This window comes from Panthera tigris, chromosome A3 (genome assembly GCF_018350195.1).
Source record: "Panthera tigris isolate Pti1 chromosome A3, P.tigris_Pti1_mat1.1, whole genome shotgun sequence".
NCBI lineage: Eukaryota > Metazoa > Chordata > Mammalia > Carnivora > Felidae > Panthera > Panthera tigris.
The window spans coordinates 143,705-166,702 of record NC_056662.1 but is presented as its reverse complement, the minus strand read 5'-3'; the positions used below and the strand labels follow the sequence as shown (position 1 = coordinate 166,702).

At 55.4% G+C, this 22,998-nt stretch overlaps 1 protein-coding gene across 1 annotated transcript in view; it reads left to right on the top strand.

Annotated features, from left to right (window-relative positions):
• MYT1 (myelin transcription factor 1) overlaps positions 1-20,744 on the top strand; it is a 38,845-nt gene extending 18,101 nt beyond the window's left edge. The window contains exons 10-21 of the mRNA XM_042979864.1: positions 563-687; positions 1,213-1,482; positions 4,378-4,532; positions 5,562-5,624; positions 5,736-5,804; positions 10,484-10,546; positions 10,910-10,993; positions 15,320-15,541; positions 16,594-16,685; positions 17,321-17,424; positions 19,735-19,878; positions 20,235-20,744. Of these exons, the coding sequence (XP_042835798.1) occupies positions 563-687; positions 1,213-1,482; positions 4,378-4,532; positions 5,562-5,624; positions 5,736-5,804; positions 10,484-10,546; positions 10,910-10,993; positions 15,320-15,541; positions 16,594-16,685; positions 17,321-17,424; positions 19,735-19,878; positions 20,235-20,375 (1,532 nt within the window). The 3' untranslated portion in view covers positions 20,376-20,744. The remainder of the gene's footprint in view (positions 1-562; positions 688-1,212; positions 1,483-4,377; positions 4,533-5,561; positions 5,625-5,735; positions 5,805-10,483; positions 10,547-10,909; positions 10,994-15,319; positions 15,542-16,593; positions 16,686-17,320; positions 17,425-19,734; positions 19,879-20,234) is intronic.
• Positions 20,745-22,998: the final 2,254 nt, after the last annotated feature.

Sequence of the window (22,998 nt, the reverse complement as noted above, 5' to 3'; positions counted from 1 at the left end):
AGATAACATTTTATGTCCTCATTTGTCACGTTTATTTGAACAGTAATGTTACTTTATTGAAGTGGTATTATGGGGACACCAAAATCAGCCTTTTGAGATGTTGTGACAAAAATTTTTCTACTTGAGCGATAGTCCCATACACTCCTCCTCTTATAGAATTCTTCCTGTCTCAGGAAGCATTCACCAATAGACGACTTGTATTTGTTTGAAATAAGAGGGATGCTGGAATGTCTTTGGAAGGTTTTGTTCTTTCTGCCCAAATTTTAGATGAGCCAGAAATAACGTCCTCAGTACCCTATGGGAGGACGAGTAGGAGTGTGTTGTGGGCACATGTGACTGGGACAAAGACCCTGCCCCAAGCCCCTCCACGTAGCTGTACCCTGTGCTCCCCCAGCCATCCCGAAGACGCCGTCCCCCCAACCCCCCCGCCCCACCCGTGTCTGTGTGGCCACCATGCATTCAAGTTCTATATCAGCCTGGTGTTGTTCCCTTTTTGCAGCCAGACCTTTCCCAAAGGCCTCCTCCCCCAGGCACAGCCCCAGCACTTCATCCTCTTCTGCAGGCTTCGACTACACGCATGATGCTGAGGCTGCACACATGGCCGCCACAGCCATCCTGAACCTCTCCACGCGCTGCTGGGAGATGCCTGAGAATCTCAGCACGAAGCCACAGGACTTGCCCGGCAAGGTTGGTGCGTCCCCTACAAGGAGCTCTGTCTGAGACAGCGGTGGGCTGGTGGGATTCACAGTCAGGACCATGAGCCTACACCAAAAGGTGCTCAGGGACACCCGGTGTCCACCTGAGAAACTTGTCTTCCTCCCGGTCGTGGCTCCTGATGACCAGAGGGGGTTAGATGGGTTCCCTCTGAGAGCTCTGGGTGCTGTGCCTCAGGAGGACCAAATGGCTCTGCACACGCACGTTTCCTCGCGTTGCCCGGCGCCTGGATGTCGAGCGCCTGTCCGTGTGTGATCATGCTCACCGTGTCTCAGGCGTCTGGGTTTGTGGTGTTAGCAAGACCTGAGAGGCAGTGGAGGCTCCTCCGTGTGAGGTGCAGGGAGGGGCAAGTCAAGATTCTTGCTTCCCAGAGGTTCTTCTGTTCTTGCGTGGCTCTGCTTCCTTCCAAGGGAAACCCTGTGCCGGGCATTCTGTAACGCTGACTTAAAGTGCCAGAAGGCACACGTGGGAAGCACAGACCCACCTTCACAATTGCAGGCTGCGGACATCGAGGTGGATGAAAACGGAACCCTGGACCTGAGCATGCGCAAACACCGGAAGCGGGACAGCGCCTTCCCCAGCAGCGGCAGCAGCGGCAGCAGCCCTGGCGTGAAGTCCCCTGATGCTTCCCAGCGCCACAGCAGCACCAGTGCCCCAAGCGGCTCCATGACCTCGCCCCCGTCCAGCCAGGCTTCCCGCCAGGAGGAGTGGGATCGACCTCTGGACTATACCAAGCCCAGCCGCCAGCGAGAGGAGGAGCCTGAGGAGGTGGGTGTGGGACCCGGGGGCTGATGTAAAGCCGGGCTTGCTTCTCCAGGAGGAGCTTCCGAGCCCTGTCCACACCGCGCCTCGCCACCTCTAGGAAGCTAGGACCCGGCCCGCCCTTCTGGGGAATTTTTCACCCTTGGGCTGTGGTGTATCTTGTCCCATCCAAGAGAGAAGTGGTCTTCTCACTTCCGTGGACACGGTGATCAGCACCGTTGTGGGCTCGGGGGAAGCATGGGGAGGAGAAGGGCCTGTTTCATATCCCATCGGAGACATTTGGGAGTGGCCCCAAATTCCTTGGTTCTGTGGCCTCCCCCCAACCTGCTGTCCCGATAGGGACACCCTGAATTCTGGCAGCAGTCCTTCCTCACCATCCACAGGACACTCTGGCCACCTGGCTCCTTGGACAGAGGCAGGAGAAAGCTCCTGGCCCTGGGAGCCCCTGTGGTGGTCAGTGGCCCGAGTCCCAAGACCAGCACCACCTGGTAAAGAGCAAGAAGCCAGGCGTCTGTGTTGGAGCTGCAGTCTGGGGACAGTGAAACATCCTTTTCCAATCATTCTACCCTCCGAGAGCGGGGCCATTTGAAGGCTCTTCCTCAAAGAGGTGTGCATCCTGAGTAGCAAAGCCCAGCCGTGAGGATGGTGCAGACTTCAGGCAGCCTCCGCACGGTATGGGCAGGCCTGCAGGTCCCCTCCGTTCTCCCTCCCCATCCTGCCAGCTCCCCACCAACCCTAGAAGGGCAGGGGGGCAGGTCCCTGCGGAGGAGGAGGTGGGGTGACTAGGATTCCTCTCTGGGAACCCACCACCCCTGCAGTTCAGTCTCCCCAGTGAGCCAGGCTCCCTCTACACGCTTCACGTGTACCCCTACTTTGCAGAGTGGACTGGACCCCAGGCTGAGGTCACTTGGCTCAGTCATGTGGCTACAACTTGGTGTCAGGCCGCAGAAGAGGGGTACCTCTCAGACTGAGCCCTGAGTGGAGGGGGCTGAACTGTGTGGGTGGTCTTCTCTGTGGTGGTTGGGAGTCCAGTATGAGGCCAGATGGGGCCCTCCTATTCAGAGACCACCAGGAGAGTCTGCTCTTATCTTGTGCCAGTCTTGCCCCCAGGTCTAAGCTGCTCCCTGCCCTTCCTGGTGACTACAGTCCCTCCCTTGACCCCTCCCTGCACCTGTCTGTGATCCCCAGCTCAGGCTACATCCTTGGCTGCCTTGCCCCTCTCCTCCTCCCTTCACACACCCTCTGATCACCCCAGGATTCATGTCATCAGTCTCAGGGGTCCTGAGGTCCCCGCCCAGTCAAGTCGGTCCCTACACTCCACCCCACAGTCACTCTCTGTCCCAGAGCCTCAGCTCACTCCCAGGCCCTTCCTCTCCTCCTGGGCACAGGAGGGTCATCCCCAGAAAGGTCTTCTGTATCAGGCCTTCCTAGTCCCTTTGTCATGGCCCTGGGCTCCCGACTCAGACTCTCCTTCCAGCTCTGCCCAAGGTTCCTTGATCCGTCCTATGTGAGGCGGCACCTCTACTCTCAGTCTCACTTCCCACTCCAGGTGGAGGTGACCCACATGCCTGAGGCCATGGGAAGGAGCCCACTGCACTGGGCAGCAGCCAGGACAGTATCCAGTATCCACGGGCCTCTGGGAGGCTCTCCCTGCTCTGGGACAACCTCCTCCCTGGGGCTTCCGGGAAGTTGCCATTTTTTCCAAAGACCCACCTTAAGTCGAACTTGCTCAAGGGAATGAGCCACTTGGTCTGCGCCTTGTCCAATAATAGTATTTGTGGCAGTAATAGCAACACCCGCCACATTGACAAGATTCACTGTCAGTGACTCAGAGCCTTCGCTACGTTGGGCTCCACTCCCCAGAAATCCCGTGAGGGGCTGCTGTTCTCTCAAGTTTAAAAGTGTAGCCTCTAGGAGCTCCTGGGTGGCTCGGCTGGTTGGGCATCTGACTCTTGGTCTTGGCTCAGGTCGTGGCCTCGCGTTTTATGGGTTTGAGCCCCGTGTCGGGCTCTGTGCTGATGCCTGCTTGGGGTTCTGTCTCTCCTCTCTGCCCCTCACCTGCTTGTACTTTCTCTCTCTCGTTTTCTCTAAAAATAAATACGTAAACTTAAAAAAAAAATTAAAGTGTAGCATCTGGGCCCCAAGAGGTTGAACAACTTGCCTGGGACACACAAGTGCCAGCACTGGGATGTGGACCACGAACTGTCACACTGGTTAACTGCCTCTGATGTAGACCCACTTGCCGGGCGTTGAGCTTTCCCACTCTTGTGGACAGGGACTGTCCTTGTCCACCCCTGTGTCCAGAGTACCCTGCCCTCTGGTGGTTGCTGAACAACTGCAGACATAGAACTCGAGCTTATCACCTGCCTGTTGTGGTCAGGGTGTCGTGCTGGGTGGGGAGGCATAGGGCCATGGGGTCACAAGGTCACTGAATATTCTTATCACATTTTTATGTTATTGTTCTCCTTGTGCCATCTCATCGTTACAGCATTTAAACAAGCACTTGTTGAGTGCCTGCTGTCTACTGAGCACCGAAAGAGCTGCACTTTGCATAGGTTCTTGTGTCTAGAAGGTGACCCAGTGGCAGTTAGGTGGAGGTGACCCACAGGCCTGAGGCCACGGGAAGGTGTCAGAGCCCATTGCTCCGGGCAGTAGGCAGGGCTCCTCATTCCTGGGGCAGCTCAGGAGCTCTTGCTGGGGGTGGGGGGGACACTCTAGTCCCTCAGGGGTGCTGTCTCCTGTGTTCTTGGGGGCAAGTCTTCCTCCCCCATCCAGAAGGCAGGAGAAACCGGAAAATGTCTCTGTGAACACTGTTCTGAAGGCCCCTCTCCCTCAGCCCCCGGCTCGGGCACCCGGCCCCCCGCCAGCCGGTTAAAACGTCTCCCTGCTGGTTTTTTGCAGTCAGAGCCAGCAGCCCATTCTTTTGCTTCTTCTGAAGCAGATGACCAGGAAGTGTCGGAAGAGAGTTTTGAGGAGCGCAAGTACCCTGGGGAAGTCACCCTGGCCAACTTTAAGATGAAGTTTCTCTCCAAGGACATAAAGAAGGAGCTGCTCACGTAAGTCCCCACCTGGGCCAAGAGGGCTCCTTGAGGACCTGTCTGGTCCGGAAAAAAGCATGTCTTAGTCTGAGCCCTGAATGACCAGGTCTGCTCAGTCCTGGACCTGTCCCTTCCCTGGCCTAGCTCTGACCGCCCTCCTGGCCAGACCATCTTGCTGGGCAGAGGTTGGGCATCCTGCACTGCAACGCTCTTGAGCCAGGCGATGGGTGACAGCTTTCCTGTCATCTCAGCACCGCGCTGGAATCTCACACAGCCCTCTGAAGTGATTCAGAGCAAGGAAGGGCCTCTGTTCTGGCCCACAGAGCGGGAGGGCTGAGGGAAGCCAACCCTCTCCCGAGCCCCAGCTCTCTGCCCTGGCTTACGGAGCCCAGGCCTGACCTGTACTCTGCTCTGAGGCACGGTGCCCTCAGCTCTGGCAGCCCAGCCAGCGGCCCCTTTGAGTTTGTCCCCGCAGGGTTCAAGCAGACATTGTTACAGAATGGGGCCGCTGCTGGTAGATATGAGTCATCCCCTGGTCGGATGCCACCCTACAGCCTTCCGGTCACCCCCACTGAGAACTGCTTCTCCTTAGAGGACTGTGGGGGGTGGGACCTGGCACCTGCACCACAGGTGGAACCTCACCCGTGCTCAGTTTGTTTCTGGGGTTCCTGTTCTCCTTGCGAGGAACCCAACCAGCTTCCTCCTACCCTGCTGTTGGCTCTCCCCAGGCTCTGCTCTCTGGCCTTGTCCTCAGGGAAGGAACTCCCTGCCTACGCGTTCACGGGTGCACACGTGTGCACGTGCAGAGCGCATGTGCTCCAGGGACACCCTAGCTTCAAGCTGAGCTTTCATTTGGTTCCTTTTTCCTCCTCGAGTTAAGTTGTGTGGGAGAAAGTTGCAGTCTGAGCGGTGAGGGCTGTGCTCTGAGGACTGAGGGGGTGAGTCGAGAGCAAGTGTTAGCTGCTCTGCTGAGTAGGCTCCGCCTGGGGGGCTGGCCTGGCAGGTGTGCCTTGCTCTCTGTTCTGACGCTCTGTTTCCTTTGTTCAGCTGCCCCACCCCTGGCTGTGACGGCAGCGGCCACATCACCGGGAACTATGCCTCTCACCGCAGGTTTGTCCCTGCTCGGGTCCAGCCTGGCCTGGGTGCTGCGTGGTGGGTCTTCCCCTCTCCTCCTCTGCTCCCCCTCTGGCTCACCCCGATGTCCCATCTCTTCTCTTTCAGCCTCTCTGGTTGCCCTCTTGCTGACAAGAGCCTCAGAAACCTCATGGCTGCCCATTCTGCTGACCTCAAGTATGTCTGCCCTCCTGGCCACCCATCTCTTGGGCGGCTCCCTTGCTCTGCTCTCTCCTTCCGTGAGACTCCAGCCAAAGTCGGCCTTCTCCAGGGCTCCAGCCCCAGGGGAGCCCCTCCCGGCGGGATGGGGCAGAGAGAGAGGCCATGGAGGGGCCGACTTGCTTGCCTGGGGCTCCTGCTGCTGCTGCTGCTGCCTGTGTCTCTTCGCTCTGAGTGCTGCTATCCGCCTGTCCCTTGCCGCAGGCTCCTGTGCTGCCCTCGGGTCTGCTAGCTGCTCTGAGGACCGAGGGCTGGAGGGCCTTGAGGGGAGCAGGACCCGCCTCTGGCTGCTGGTGGCCCAGCCCGTCTCTCCCTCTCCCGAGGACCCTGTACGGGGTTGTCTGGGCCTGCTTTTCTCACCGCCCTTGAGATTTGGGAGAAGCCCAGAGCTGGCCTTGGCTTCTAAGTCTTGCTGTGGCTCAGCAGGCTTTAGGCTGTGCGGCTCTTACTGAAGGAACTGGGTGCTGATGATGAAAGAGAAAACTCTTTGCCCTTCCTTCTCCTACTGCCCCTGCAGCTGCTTCTGTCTTGGCCCCTGGTGATCCTCCCACGCTCATCCCTTCTTTTTGCTGAGCACCCCCCCTCTCTGCTTCTCCTCCCTGCCCCTAACACACGGGCACCATCTAGCCTGCCTGATAGCCCCGCTCAAATGCGATGCAAGCACCCAGAGGTTTCCCAGGTATCAGTGTCCTCTTGGGGCTGGAGTTGGGGACTGTCACTGCCTTTGATTTTTATGCATTTGGTTGAGCTGCGACATTGCAGCCGCTGTGACCCTGAGCCCTGCAGTGCTGACCCTGGGCTCTCAGGCTGAGCAAAGGCTCAGGAAGGAGGCCCTACTCTTCTCCTCGAGGGTCACTCCCTCTTCCAGGGTGTTCATCCTCTCCATATTGAGGGGCCCTGAATCTAGGCTCATCCTGTTCTGGGACCAGACAGGAGCCAGGGCCCTAGAGACTGTAAGATGAGGAGCTGTTATTGCCAAAGGCGTCCAAGGGGCTTGAGCTGATTTAGAAACAGGGCAGAAAGCTGTAGATCTCTGGAAGGTCCCCATCCTGCCAGTCTCCTCTTTGTCACTCTGGGGAGGCCTATCTGGTCCCGGCAGCCATGGCATGTCATTGCTCATTGTTACCCATGGGGCTTTCTGCTCTGAGCAGGGTTCACCACCGGAACTGTCCTTCTAAGTGTTCACAGCTTTAATGTAAACATTTTCTGAGGCTCAGCTCATCATGGCTGATTTGCATAGTTACTCATCCATTCACCAGGTCCAGCCCCAGAAGTCTATCAGTCCTGCAGGCTCAGGACCCTCTTCCCCCAGCTCCCCTCCTCCTTTCCTCCCTGTCTTCTCTTACCGTCTTTCCCACGTTCCCTTTTTCCTGTTTCCTTTTCCAATTCGACTTGCTTTCTAACTATGATTAGTTTTCGTGGTTTTCCAGTTTGAGGGTCTGAATGATTTTAGAGCTCTAGGTGTGAACACATGTGTGCGCGGTGGACCTTTCTCCCTGCAGAGCGGGTGCTCGGGGCTGCTGGAAGGACAACGTGGGCCTGGTCTGGGCCTGGAAACGTGGCCGTCTGGGAGGGTTAGCACTCTTCTGAGACTAAGAGCCTGTGGGGAACATTAACCTGAACTTGTTTAGAAATAGCAACAGGAAGTCTTCCCCATGTGAAAACAAGTCCTGCATCAGTCTCAGCAAGGGTCAGCAAGGTCTGGGAAGGTGGCCGAGGTACCCGACTCCTCCCAAGCTCTTCGCTGGCCCCAGAGGTCTCTGTGTGGGCGTCCACTCTTTGCCCCCTCAGGCCACAGCGTGGGCTTTGGGTGGACGTGGCGGGGCTCCACTGTGCTCCCGGTGTGCTGGTGCTTCTGCTCCCTCCTCCCTTCTCTTGTCCCGTGGGCATCTCGGAGAGGCTGCTCCTGACCAGCCTTGTGGCAGTGGTGCGTGATGGTGACCTGACCCCAGAGGGGCACAGATGTCTACATCACTGCCTTGCAAGCAAGGCCTCCCTGTCAGTAACTGGGTGCAGCGACAGTCTCGGATGATGTGTTTTCCGTGTTTTAATCCAGTCTCAGGGGCATTTACTCTTCTTTCTCATGTGCCCAGTGTGGTCGGGGGCAGGGCACACAGCTGCCCTGGGCCCCTCAGCCCACTCTGTGTGCGGGGAGTTGGGGTGCAGCCACATACCCTGTAAGGTGTGTGACCAGGTGGGGGACGCCCCCCCCCCCCACCGCCCCCGCCACTGTGGGTCAGGGAAGGGGCTCAGAGGCGAGACCTGGTGTGCGTCGCCAAGCTGTAGTGAGTCGCAGAGACGCAGGACTCTTCCTCTTACCCAGACGATGCACCCAGAAGCAAATGTTTGGGAGGGTTCCTGCCACTGACCCTGTGGGTCCTCAGGGGCGCAAGAGTGGCTGACACTGCCAGCGCCCAGCATGGGTATCTGCTTCTCCAGGCACATGAACCTCATCCTCTGCTGGATACAGCTGTGGGGAAAAGCCATTGAGTCAGGCCTCAGCAAGGAGAGCAGATGCCCCACCTGTCTGCAGACAGCGTGCCTCAGTGGGACCCCTGGGGACGCCAGGCCCACGTGTGCTGGGGCCTGGCAGGGTCCACCCCCACGTGCATGCTCTCCCCTGCCAGCCTCACTCACAGGTGCCACTGGGGGTCGCACCACAGTATGGACCTGCACTTCTGGGCAGCGAGGCCCCGGGCTGCTGCGGAGCCATGCTGCCCTGGCCACCGCCCGTAGCACTGAGCCTGAGTTCTGCCACGTTACCCTGAAATTGAGAATAAGCAGAGTCCAGGCAGCCACCTGAGCTGCTACAGACTCAGGAGAAGCACCACCCTCACTCTCTGCACTTGGCCTTCCAGAGGGCAGGAGAAGGGCTCTAGCTTCGGCAGGCCAGGAGAGTGCTCAGCAGGGCACTCTGAGCTGAGGAGGAGGCAGCAGGGCATCAGCGGGGCCTCGGCCTCAGCAGAGAGTCATGTGAGGCATACCCTGACATGCCTGAAGGACTTGGTGCCCACAGCCGGGGGCCCACCCCGGCAGCTTGCACCCTGGGACCTCGGATGATGCAGAGACACAAAGCATCCCAGCAGGAGTGGTGCACCCGTTCGGGGTTTGTTTGAGAGGAGGAAGCCCACCTAGATGGAGGTGGTGTGTGATTTCTATGAAAATGCAAAAACCTCCTGGCCCTAGATGTGTGTGTGTTGGTATGTGACCACACATGCCTGGAGCAGGAGCCATCATAACCTCAAGGGGTTTGAGTTACCCCTAAATCCGACAAAATGGTGATTTGACCGGTTGGCCTGCCGGCAGGCCAGGGAGGCATCTCATGTGTGGCTCATAGGGCAGGGACGAGGAGGGTGCCTTGAGAAAGTCCAAGGGACTGGAGAAGGAGCAGGTCAGATGGGCATTGAACTCCTCCGTGTTGCCATGCCAGCTTTGAGCGTCCTCTGATGCGGAACAGGCAGTGTTGGCCTGCTGAGGTCTGGGAGGCAGCCCAAAGCTGTGGGGGAGTCCTTTGGCTGTGTTGGCTTCCTCTGTCTCACTCCGAATGTCAGATGCTGCATTTGCCAGTGGAAGAGGGTGCCGACAAAGGGCTTTGGGCACAGCACAGGGGCCCGAGTGCCTCAGAGAACTCTGCTGAGTGAGAGGCAGAGACCTATGTCCTGTTCCAGCTGATGCAAGTCTCCAGAACCCTTTTGGGGCCACTTGTATATTGAGAAAGAGCCTCGGCACCCGTGGTTTTTTCTGTGTGCGAGGCTGAAACCAGAAACGGTAGATAAGTATTCTGTGAATAACAGGCTTTCCAGATGCAAGCCCTCAGATCCTGCCAAGTCCCACAGGGTCAGAGCTGCACCCTCACACGGACCCAGGTGCAGAGCGGAAGACCTGCTCCTGCTCCAGAGGGTTCTGGTGGACTCCCCTGCAGAGTCAGGCACGCCTCCCCACTCTGACATTCTGCCTCCATGGACATTCAGGGAAAAACAATTTGAGAAAACCCATACTTGTACATTAAAGTGGAATTTTTACTTTCTATGTGATATGTTTGTCAAACATTTTGGATGCATACAGTTGGGCTTTTGTGTCTTGTGGCCCCCCCTCCTTACCCTTGGCCAGTGCCTGCTACCCCTGAAAAGCCTCTGGTTGTGCAAATTCTGCACTCACTGAGAACCACACCTCTAGGTGACCAGCGCTGGGGATGGTGGGTCATGGGTGCTCAGGAAATAGCTATTCCTTTGCTCAGATGTCCCCGAGAACAACCCTTCTTCCTCCTAGCCACGTCAAGGAAGATGAACCCGTCTTAAGTGTTAGGTTTGCCTTCCTGAACACTGTTCAAAGGCCCGTGTGTGTCCTGGAACCTTTTAGCCCAGCCTAGAACCCTGCAGAAAGCCGAAACGGGAGCCTATCATTCCTGCAGTGGAGATGTGCTCTCGTCTTGGCCTTCCCGGAACCCCTGGGGAGACGGGGTGGCAAAGTTCTGAAGGCCGGACGTCTCGGCAGCAGGCTAGCCAGGACGCACACACTGTTTGTGAGACCAGTGCTAGGGAGGCGGGTGGGCCTGCATTGGGGCTGAGCACGGAGGGGGTCCTTTTGTGGCCAAGTGTCTTCACTGGCTCTGGTTCCAGCTCCGCTGTCCTCCACAGGTGCCCCACACCCGGCTGTGACGGCTCTGGCCACATAACGGGGAACTACGCGTCACACCGGAGGTGAGGCTGCCATGGCCTGGGGTGCCGGGCTAGATGGGGTGGGGTGGGTCTCCTCCTCAGATGCAGTTGCAGTGCCCCAGATAAGACCTTAATGTTGCGGCAACCACAGCCTGTTTCCTCGCCGTAATCTGAATTGCCGTGCCCAAAGCCTGATCGTGTTGCTATTAGCAGCCAGAACGAGAGGGCTCATGGTGCCACTTCCTGTCATAGCCCTACTGTCCAGTAGAGTGCTCGATGACAGAAGTTTCCTTGGGATCCTCTGGGGCTGCTGATCACAGAGCTGGAGGGGTGGGGAGGGGCAGATGGGTGTGAGAAGCTGCTGTTCTGGAATGACCACGGCTTATGTTCCTCTTTCAAAACTAGCTTGTCAGGCTGCCCTCGTGCCAAGAAAAGTGGAGCCAGGGTGACGCCCACAAAGGATGACAAGGAAGATCCTGAGCTGATGAAGTAAGCTGGGGTCTTGCTGATGCCCTTGGTCGCTTTGCAGAATTGGGATTTTCCTGTGTGTTATGATCCTGAAAAGCTGCTTCTAGACTCCTTTTTCAATTAATACAGCTGGTCAATGACAATGCCCATTTTTACGGAAGTCCTCCTACTGTGCATGTGGACACCTGCGAGGCTGTGAGCCACGTGTGTTGTATTGAGGGCACACACAGTGCCCTCCTGTGTGGGCTTCTCAGTTCTGGGGGTGTTTGATGGGGCCAGGAGAGGCAGAGAGCCCTGCTGCCCACGCACCGTGGTGGGGGGGGCACCCGGGTGTAGGCTCAGGGCATGGGGCAGCCCCACAGGGCGCTCGTGGGAATTGCAACCTGCACAAATGTGGTCCGATGGGAAAGGTCAGGTGCAGGAGGAGGAGAGGAGGGTGAGGAAGATGACCAGTCTTCAAATTGTGTGTGTCTGCACACTCACATGCCTTTGCAGGGAGCTGGTGTGGAAAGAGGGAGCCCAGGAGGGTCGCCCTGAACTGGGACCTCGACACTGCTGTGGGGAGGAAAGGGGACATGGGCCTTACGTGACTGAAGTCCCTGAAACCCTCTCCAGACTGTCCCACTTGGGGCTACCTAACGTGTCATCAGGGGGATTGTGTGTGAACTCTGAACCTGTGAGTGTCCCACTTGGTAGGGGCCTGTATCGTTGCAAGCTTATCTTTCCAGGAAGGAACTTGCCCCCAAACCCCCCACTTGCAGGTATGGCTAACAGACTGACCCACCATTCGATTTGCCCAGGACTTTCAGAGCCAAAACTGGGTGAAGCAGGCAGTGGGTCCCCTTGCCAGTTGATGAGTAGAAGGGAAGGGTTCTGGCTGTGTTGTGGCACAGGGCCTTGGAGCCGGCTTGGTCAGGGCATAGCCAGGCAGGTCCACAGAAAGCGGGTCTGTCCTGATTGCGTGTTACCTTTGGGCCAAGAACAACTGGATGCTCGCCCCTACAGAGGGAAGCAACCTGGACAGGTTGCTCCTCCTTGGAGCTTCAGCTCGTAGCTCATCCCAGCTGCGCCCAAACATCTGCTTGGCCACAGGAGGAGAGGTCTGATTGACCAGCGTCACATCCTTCGAAGGGGCTGGCTCCACCAGCTGTTTGGTGGTAAGAGGCTGTGGCTGGTTTATTTAATTTATTTTTTACAATGAAACTATAATGAATGCTAAATCAAAAACACAAAATTTGTGGATATTGGTGTCCTGAATGCAGCCTACTAAATGCTAGGCTGGATAAAGAGTATTTATCTTTCTGAGAAGCCAGGAATTTGCCTGCGATCATATAAATGCAAGCTGCTATGGATTTAGCAAGGATCCTGCTGTAGGGATATGATAAGTGAATTGTGCTGCATTTGCAAATGATTAAAATCAAGATCAGCATTTTTCAAATTAACTGGGAAAAATGGTTTTCCTCCTCCTAATGTGCTGTCAACTTTGCTTTTTAAAAAACAAGATTTTTTCAGCCAAGTGGAGAATATGACTTAGAAGCAGGTCAGCATTTACAGGATGGCTGAAGTTCCTAATGGCTTCATGGCAAGGCGGTGGGAGGGAGGGGCGCCTATTCAGCACCTCCATTTTATAGGGCCTCCTCCCCAGCCATAAACTTTAACTGTATTTATAATTGACTATCATCTTTAAACAAATGCAGACTGCAGCAGAAACTTTAACCGGGGCATCAGGTCCTGCTGCGTGACGGGATTTCGTGAGCGCGTGCTAGATGGGATTATGGAGGCTGCTGGAGGAAGAGTTCCCTTTATGACATCTTGTGTTTGCACCGTTTGAGATTAAGTCATGTCAGCACATTCTGCTAAATCCCTTTGCCAAAACTAAATAACTGGCCGTAAAAGTCTGTGGATGTTCCAGTGTAGGTAGGGTTAGGAGCTCAATGCCTATCGCCTGTGGAGAGCCCTCCCCGCCCCTGCCGTGCCCCCTCCCCGCCCCCCCCCCCCCCCCCCGCCCCCCCCCGCGCTATCCCCAACCACACTGACATCTGACAAAAGAGATGTGCCTCTGACCCTGGGACCCTGGTAGCACAGAGCTCCTGTGCCCTACCACCGGCCTACCTGGCAAGTACAGAAGCTGCCTGACTTGGCACTCCACACACACCTTAATGTGAGGTCACCCGACAGCTCCAAAGATTTGGACACTGGTTGTGGAGGGACAGAGAAGTGGTGTTACCACCCACATGTCCGAAATACTCACTACGAATAAATTCCAGGGGGTCATTCGTGATGAGGAGGGTTAGAGTTTTGCAAACAAAGTTGGAAAAAGGAATTTAGATTCAACCGTGTGTTGTAACTGTGAAGGGCTGCCTCTCATTTGGCCTTTGATCTTGTGATGGCAGGTGCTCACAGGCACTTTCAGAGCACCTGGCCCCGGTGTCTCTGGGACCCCACAGCAGAGAGGTGTCCAGGTGCGAGGGGCAGACATAGAATGGAACGTCCCCGGGGTCCTTCCAAGGCCCTTGGCAGCGTCTCCACTCTGGACTGATGGCTGAGATGACCTTGGACCGGATCAGTGGCCATTCCACATGTCTGAGGCCCACGTGGCTGGGATGAGGAAGAGAGGGATGGGCACCAGGAGAGGAGACAAGTGGGGCTGGATCCAGGCAAAGGAGGCTGGGAAAATGTCTGCAGTGGCCACCTTGGAAGTGACGCCCGAGTATGGGGACAACTTCTGGGCAATGAGGCCCCGTCCCCTCACCTGCTGGAGCAGGAGCCCCGGAACGACCCTTGCTCTCCTGAAGGCTTTGTGCCTCTGACTTCCCCACCCCAAGGAACCCCACCTCTGTAAACTGGGGCCATGTGTCCCCTTTCAGGGCCCTGTGTGTTTGCCAGGTCTGTGGCTTATAAAAAGTGGGTAACAAATGGGAAATTACATGAGTCTCATTTGTTGCAGGGGAGAAAACAGAACTTATAGGTGGAGGATGTTGTCCCCAGTCAGTTGTTGGTTCCTAGGTGGTCCTGAGCTCAGATACCATGATCCTGAAATGTCGGTGCTCAGAAGGCATCGCAGGGAGCTCCTGGCCCAGGTCCCGCCTGGATCCCATGAGAGTGGATGCCCAGAGCCCCCTGCTCCAGCCAGTTTTCTGTGGTGCACTCATTCCAATGGCAGCATGAGGGGGATTTGCTCTGAACCTTTTCTCAAGTTACTTCAACCATTCCTGGGGCATTTGCTATTTCCCAAGAGGATTCTCTCCCTGTTCTGCAACAACTTGGCAGGAGTCATTATGGAATGTCTGAACTGAGTCTTTCTTGCATGAGCACTGTGGCCTGTGTTCTTCCTTCCAGAACACACATTTCGGATGTGGGGACATCCATGGACATCATGGCATGACAGTCTCATTCTGGGATGCTGTGGGGTGATGGAGCCCCTGCTGTCCCCGCGCTGCCTGGTTCAGGGCACTCTTGGGACTTCTGTGACTGCCCAGGCCCCCAGGCTATGTGCTTGGTGCAATCTCCCAGGGAGTGGGCTCTGGATGGTTTCATCTGACACCTTCACTTCACTACACATGGCTGGGGTGATATAGAAGTGATGTGGCAGCAAGAGGTCTAGGTGTAGACCCAGAGGCCCCTGAGAGACATCCCAGGGCGCAAGGGCATCATGGCTCCTTCCAGAGAAGGTAGCTGCTTCCAGAGAAGGTAGCTGCTTCCAGAGAAGGAAATTTCTCCTTCCAGAGAAAGTAGCTGCTTCCAGAGAAGGAAGCTTCTCCTTCCAGAGAAGGTAGCTTCTTCCAGAGAAGGTAGCTTCTCCTTCCAGAGAAGGTAACTTCTCCTTCCAGAGAAGATAGCTGCTTGCAGAGAAGGTAACTTCTCCTTCCAGAGAAGGTAGCTGCTTCCAGAGAAGGTAGCTTCTCCTTCCAGAGAAGGTAGTTGCTTCCAGAGAAGGGAGGTTCTCCTTTCAGAGAAGGTAGCTTCTCCTTCCAGAGAAGGTAGCTGCTTCCAGAGAAGGTAGCTTCTCCTTTCAGAGAAGGTAGCTGCTTCCAGAGAAGGTAGCTTCTCCTTCCAGAGAAGGTAGCTTCTTCCAGAGAAGGTAGCTTCTCCTTTCAGGGAAGGTAGCTGCTGACCTTCCAACTATGCAGGAGGCGTGAGGGTGAGGCTGGAGAGGGAACGTGATTCCTGTTGCCTTTACATCTGGTTGGGAAGGCCCAGGTTCTGACCTGTGGCTTCAGGAATCACTCCAACCGTGGTAGTTCATCCAGGAGCCCCCAGCAGTCTCAGTGTCTGGCATGGGAGAGTCTCTGGACTTCACCTCCCCCATCTAGTGCTCAGTGCTCACCTCTGACCTCTTTGTGCCAGGTGCCCTGTGCCAGGCTGTGTGGGGCTCGGTCACATCAGCGGCAAATATGCTTCACACAGAAGTGCATCTGGCTGCCCGCTGGCCGCTCGGAGGCAGAAAGAGGGTTCTCTTAATGGCTCACCGTTCTCCTGGAAGTCACTGAAGAACGAGGGGCCCACCTGCCCCACTCCAGGCTGTGATGGCTCCGGTCATGCCAATGGTAGCTTCCTCACCCACCGGAGGTAACTGCCCTGCATGGCTTGCATTTCATAGGCCCCTGGTCTTGGGCATGTGGGCAAGGTTCTTCAGGAAGGACCAGACTCAGGAAGGGCTCAGTTGTGGCCTATAGTTTCTCCAGGGAAAAGCAAGGCCTGGATTGGTAGCTGACTGGATGAAGCCATAGAAAATCTGTTAGTATCAGATCATGGTGTTTGTGACATGTGGCACCCCATGTGGCTGCTCCACGTGGAGCACGTGGAGTCCCTCCAGCAAGAGTGAGTGGAGCCCTGAGTCTCGTGTGTGCATTCTCGACACAGGCTGCCGGCTTCTCATGAAAAGCTGGCCCCTCCTGCTGGGGTCTCTTCTTTGAACTTTGGGCCCACGTCTGCCTGCTGTGGAAGGGACATGGCGACAAGACCCCTCCTTGCCTGGGCTCTCATTTGCCCCCAACACCTGTCCCAGGCCTGGGGATGGCTTGCCTCCCCCATTCTACTCCTCTGTGTGCCAGGCAGCTGAGGTATTGGCCAAGGTGCAGGGGTCACTACACTGTTCATCAGAAACCTTCTCTTTCTTTTGTTCCGTCCCTGTCTCTCCACCTAAAGATTAATGAACTCATTCGTTCCACAAGCTTTGACTTAGAGTCCACCAAATACCAGGCTCAGGAGAGCAGAGAACAAGAGTTGATTTGGGCCAAATGAGGGACAGACTATAACCAAACAAATGAGTAAGATATTGCAGTGTGGCCAAGAGGATAGATGCTGTGGGGGAGGATAGTGGCAGGGAGGAGGGAGGGAGGCCTCTCTGAGAAGGGGGTGAGGAGCTTGGCCCAGGCAATCTGGGGATAAGCCTTTAGGGCCTAAGCTGGGAAAGGCCTGGGCTACTGAATAAGGGGTGTGGAAGCTTGGCGGCTGGAGCCGGGGAGCAGGTGGCAAGAGGAGACGAATGAGAAAGTTCCAACCAGGGTCCTACCAGGCTGCCAGCCAATGAGGACTTGGCTTTCATTGTGATGTGTCATCACAGACTGGCCCTTGGTATGTGACCTTGGACTGGTTTTTGGTGTGACCTTTGCTTCCAGCTTATCTGGCTGTCCCAGAGCAACCTTTGCTGGAAAGAAGGGAAAAGTCTCAGGGGATGAGGTTCTCAGCACGAAGTTCAAGACGAGTGATGGTAAGGTGTCCCTCCTGCAGTTCCTCCGAGCGATGTCTGTGACATGGGTGAGTGAGCAGGTACTGGCGGGAGGGGGTAGGGAGACAAGGCCCCTCCTAGCGTGAGTCATGGTGGAGACAGACTGCTTACCTGAGTCGACAGGTCCCCCAACCTAGCTCTGGACCCCTGGTCGCCTCAAGTCTGGGATCCTGGCCCTCAAGTGGCCATGCTTTCTCTAACCTGGGTATTGACAAGTGGTGGCATCAGAGAACCCTGATGGCGGCATCAGAAGCCACGCTCTCAGGGTTTGTGGATTCGTGAACTCAGTTAGTGTCAACGAAGAGGGAAGCTGAGGAAATTCAGTACCACCTGGAAAACTTCCGTCTTTATCTTGGCAATTAACACTTGCCAAAGATTTATACTCTCCTATCCGTGCCCCAGGGTCAGGGGGAAAAATGTAGACACACGGCTGCTAGTCTCCAAGATCGACTTTTCCAGCACAAAAGTGGGATACGAGCTGCCCACCGAGCCAGGCAGGTTGCCTCTGCTTGGACGGGCTCCCTAGTCCCACCTAGAAAACAGGCCTCCACTGCACTCCCACCTGCTGGCCTGGGCGCAAAGCTGAGGGCCACAACCAAGGTTTCTCTCTGGGGCAGTTCTGGAGAACGATGAAGAGATCAAGCAGCTGAACCAGGAGATCCGCGACCTGAACGAGTCCAACTCAGAGATGGAGGCTGCCATGGTACAGCTGCAGTCCCAGGTGGGTGGTGCTGCCCACCTGCACGTACGCCCTCTCCCTCCCCACCGGAGAGGTCCTGGTCCTCAGCCTGCACTTCAGTGAGGCAGGAAAACTGAGCCCCTCATCAAACTTGCTGCCAAGCTGAGCTGATGGGCGTAGCGCTCAGCGAGACTCAGAACATGCCACACCCGCCCGCACTGGCTCTTCTTCCAGCCGTAAGGGGTCTTCAGGTGGCCCTGCCGGGGGTCCCATCAGGGTTACTGGTGCCATCAGAGTTGGCTGCTAGCCCTGTAGGAGTAGCACCACCAGGTGGGTTCTGGGGGTCTGGCTGGAGCCTGCCTCTACCACGGTACTGCCATACGCCAGCCGAGTGACCTGGAAAACCCGTTGGCAATCTGCATCTTGACGTCCTTGCTGGTGGAGTGAAGAGAAAAATAGGAGTCAACTCTGTGAGGTTGTTGTGAGGTAAAGACATTTGTATGAGGAGGCGTCTGACCCAGAAAGAGCCACTGTTGCCATGTGATAGAGTTACACATTTCTTTAAGGGTATTTGTCATCTCTCTGATTTCCCCAAAATGAACACTTGTCATCAGGAAAAAATGCAGCGAAAGCCTTATTCCGAAAAGAAGACAGTGCCCTGTCCTTAGCTGTTGAGTAGGGGGCTGGAGAGAACCTGGAGCACAGAAGGAGTGGCCACACATAGCTGTGTCCCCTATGGCTTGAAGGGCAGAGGGACAAGGAGGTACCGGGCCCTGCAGGATCTGAGGGCAGGAAGGACAGATGGGAAGGTGGTGAGGCTCCTTCCCAGAGGCTGCAGTGTGACACATTGGAGCTCTACATGTCTTGTTCCTCTGTTCCTTCCTCCACTGGAAAACAGGCTTTCACGCTGACCTCCTGTGTAAACAGAGCATTGGCCCATGGAGATTAGGAAGGATTTTCATTCTGCAGCACTTTCCCCAGGTTCCTAGGCAGTAGAAGCAGAGGAGTGCTGGGGCGTCTCTGGGTGCCGAGACATATCACTGTGTGACTGCCACCCTCTGTCCCTCACTGCTCCCTCCCTTCTCAGAGTGTACCCTTGGGGCAGCACCTCTGATTTCTCCCTTTTTGCTGATTTCCACCTTTTTTTTTCTTCAAAGTTTTTATTTAGTTATTTTGAGAGAGAGAGTGGGTAGGGGAGGGGCAGAGAGAGAGAATCCCGAACAGGCTTCTGTTCCACTGCTCCACTGGCGTGGAGGCCAGTGTGGGGCTTGAACTCGTGAACCGCAAGATCATGACCCCAGCCGAAACCAAGAGTCAGATGCTCAACACAGTCACTGAGCCACCAGGCGCCAGGCACCCCCTGATTTCCACCTTTTTATTTATCGGCATCCATTTGGAAGGACCGGGAGCCCCCTTTCCTCTAGAGGGAGTTTTGAGTCATGTGCTCTGCCGAAGGCTCAGGCAGAGAGAAGGCAGTCCCCTAACTCCTACTCCCAAGTGTTTTAAGCCGAAGATTTGTCACCAGGTGACGAAGCATGGTGTTTCCCAGCCACGTGGTTGGAGGAAAGCACTCTACCTGATCCATAGCTTTCTAAAAGGCAGCTTACCTGTCTCTATCTGGGGACAGCTTAATGTGTCACACATGTCATGTGAACTTGCCTCTGCCCTGAGGCCTCCTTAAGATGTGGTCAGGTTGGGGGCTGCCCTCCCGAGCAAGTCTTCTCCAGATCAGGCCCCAGGGAAGGTTTCCCACCTTCCCCATGCTGGCCGTGAATGTCTGCATAGGGTTATGCGGACCCTGAGACTCACCTGATCGCTTGAGCTGCTCTGGGTAGGCCGGACTGCCCATGACCCGTAGCCCTGCTGTCACTGTCACTCTCAGGGTGTGCTGGAGGAGTCATTGACTGGCTCCACTCAGCCAGGAGTGGCTGTCTTCCACAGCTTTATTAAGGCACTTTGTTGGCCTTTCTGGTGGGGAGAAAACCCAAAGGCAGCCAGACACCCCATAAAGTGCGTGCAGTATTCCCATTACAGACAAGGAAGAAGAAACATGGGGAGGTTAACTGTACGGCTAGTGGTGGGCTGGGATTTGAGCCCAGGGTGCTCAGAGTCTGTGTTCCTCTCTGCCCCCGCAGGACAGATGTGGCATAGAAACCCATGGTCCCACACCACTCCTGGCTGAGTCACTGGGTCCCCTCCTCCATCCAGGGACCAGAGTCCCTACGTCTTTGCCTTCTCCCAGAAAGATAGCAGATGTGGCACAGTTAGCATGCTGGGTGTGTCCCAGGAGGACATGATATGGTCCATGGGGCCCCCATGACAGGAGGCATTTCCCACCTTGGTCTGGTGCAGATCTCCTCCATGGAGAAGAGCCTGAAGAATATCGAAGAGGAGAACAAGCTCATTGAGGAGCAGAATGAAGCCCTGTTTCTGGAGCTGTCGGGCCTGAGCCAGGCCCTCATCCAAAGTCTCGCCAACATCCGCCTTCCGCACATGGTAAGCAGTATGTGGCCCTGCAGGCACACCAGTGAGCTTGTGGCTGACTGTCCCCCCACCCCCTGCCAGGACTCTGGGGAGGGCAAGGAGGGCGCGGCACACCTCTACCTCTGGGGTCCTGCCAGAAGGGCAGGTGCTCTGCCCGACAGGCTGCTGGCCACAGTGGTTCCAGCTGTCCCGAAGAGCTTATGAATCCACAGCAGGATGCTCATGGTTGTTTCAGCCCAAGGGTGCCAGTGGTGGCCCTAGTAGGTGTGAGGAGATGGGTTTGAGTCCTGCCACAGACTTCTGTGGCTTCTGAAAATCAGGGGACACACCGTGTGGATGGAGCTTGCTAACCTGGTTCTGTTCTCCAGGAGCCAATATGTGAGCAGAATTTCGATGCCTACGTGAGCACCCTCACTGACATGTACTCCAACCAGGAGTGCTACCAGAACCCCGAGAACAAGGACCTCCTGGAGAGCATCAAACGGGCTGTGAGGGGCATCCAGGTCTAGACCCCATCACTCCAGAGCCACCCCGCCAATCCGGACATCCGGGGCAGCCCAACTTGGCTCCCGCGCTTACCTCCCTTGCCCTGCCCCCGCAGTGGGGAGTCCCAACTCACAGTGACTTCCAGTTGGCAGCCCAGGGAGGCCTCAGTTGGGCTTATCCACAGGGGTGCCTGGAAATCAGTGTCTTTCTCGTTGCACTTGCCAGGCTGGAGGCCTTGACCTCCCCACACGAATGCAGGGCAGGGCATGAAGTATTACAAAGTGATTTATTTTTGTTTTTTGAAAGAAATCCGAAGAGCAGCTCAAAGTCTCCAGTGAAAGCTCATGGACAAGGTTCTCAGGGAAGTTTTGGAGTTTGCAACCACAGTATTCCTTTGTCTGTCGAGGCTGGGAGGGTAGCCGTGGGCACGGGGCGGGTGGTGCGTGTGACAGTGTCAGCCTGGAGCATGTGCCCCTGGGCACACGTCTGCTCAGTGAGGTCAATGTGGCAAGTGTGTTTTCTGTTTTCATTTAACTCAGTTTTGTCTTAAGGATGGAATAAAGCACTGTTCCAGAGGGTTAGAAACAGACCTGCAGCCCATGGCCAACTTGAGGACTCTAACCTGGGAACCCCTGGAAGTTCCACATTAAAGCACCTCACTTCTAGGGGCAGCTGGCACCCCAAGCCCGCACAGACACGTGCAGGCTTGGGGTCACGCTCCCCCTCGGGGCTGCCGCCTTCAGACCCAGGTCTGGGTCAGGGCCAGGGTCTCTGGCTGTCTGTGCGTCCACTCATGCCTGTGACCCGTCACTGCCGCTTTACCCGGGTCGTGGCCGAGCTTGACTGGGGCGGAGGTGGCATCGGCAAGGTCAGGGGATAAATCCCTAATTAGGAGACCACCAAGGTTTCGCTTCCTTTTAGATCCATTCAAGACGCGAAAAAAAATTTTAACATAATGTGTTAAACACAATGTTCCTACCGTGTAAATAGAGTCCAAATCAGTTGTGACTGCAATTCCAAGGTAGTATTTAAAAGTAGAGAAATTGCACTTCCTGGAAGAAAAAAAAAGTAGTTAGTTTAATTATTCTGTACATTGTTTAATTTTGTCAAGATGTAAGTATTTATATTCACAACCTCTTGTGTTAACATTTGCTATTTATTTAACATTTTTATTTATTAATTTTGTACTGTTTCAACTAGACCCCACACCAGGACACCATGAGAGGGAAACAGATGAAATCAAAGCAAAATTGACTATTTGACAAGAGATAGGCCACAAAAAATCTTGCTATAACTTCTATATATAGAAGTCTTCTTATAATTTTGATGCAACCAAGTTATTTTTTATATATTTTGTTATTTATTCTTTTAATAATGGAATTTTTTAAAGAGTATTTTGTAACTGAGGAATTTTGATAATTTGGGGATGTTTTCCCCCTGGTCCAATGGAAAGAAAGACTTTTTGGTTTTCTTCATCCCTTCGGTTCCTTTTGTTTCAGGCACGGACAACAGCAAGTGGAATTCTGTATTTATTATTTATTTAAGTGTAGCGCAGATGTGTGTGCTCTGGCGTGTTTCTTGTGTTGCGTCTGTGTGCTGGTTCTTGATGGCTGAGTCATGCTGCTGTGAAGGAGTGCTGGCCACAGGCAGCACCGAGCAGTCCCCGCTCACAGGCTCCCTGCTCCTCCGACAGCTCCGAAACTGTGACCCCCTTCCTCAGGAAATGCGTGGAACCCACAGCACAGCACTTCTCGGTGTGTTTGCAGGGTGATTTCCTAATAAAAGTCCACTCTGACTGTGTGGGAGCGGTGTGTACTGTGCCGGCGGTCTGTGTCCCTGAGAGCCCTAATGAGTCACCTTCCTGGGGAGTGGCTGGGTGGGTGGGTGGGTGGCCTCTTCCACCTGTGGTCTCTTCTCGGGACCCTAATGTGGAACGAACATCCTTCCCCTAAGGGGCGGTTCTAGGAGGTCTAAGTCACTGTGCTCTGCCTCTTCCCACATGACTGGGTATGTGCAGAGCAGAACTTTCTCTTGGGCTTGGACAGAAGTCTTCCTGTTGGGGTTGTCAGTCAGGGTGGGGTGGCAGGGGTGGTGGGGTTGAGGGGTGGAACAGGGGTTGCCACAGACCACCTCTCCTGGCCACAAGGAGGAAGCCAGCTGCAGTAGGAGAGAGTCTGGACATTCTGGAGGGAGGTAGAGTCGAGAAATGGAAAGAGAAAGGTGGAGGTGGAAGGGGGGGATGAGAGAACTCTCTAATCTTTTGAGAGCTCCTGGTCCAGCTGAAGGTTGCCCATCCTCGCATTTCCCAGTTATGCAGGGAACGAACTCTTCTTCTTCTCTTTCCTCCTTCTCCTTCCTCCCCTCATTCCTCCTCCTCTTTCTCCTTCTCTTCTCTTTTCCTTCTTCTCCCTCCTCCTCCTCTTCCTCCTTCTTCTTTGCTTAAGCTCTTGCGCTTGGCTTTTTGGCCTTGTAGTGGCGCCTCACCATTTTCACACTTTGATGTCAGGTGGAGCTCTAGCTCTCACAGGGTGAGACTTAGGTTTGGAGTTTCAGCCTGAACTGTCCACACCTTTTGACCTCCTTGGGAATCTGGCCTTGAAGGCCAACCTGGAGCTCCCACCTGACATGATGAAGGAAAATTCTTAG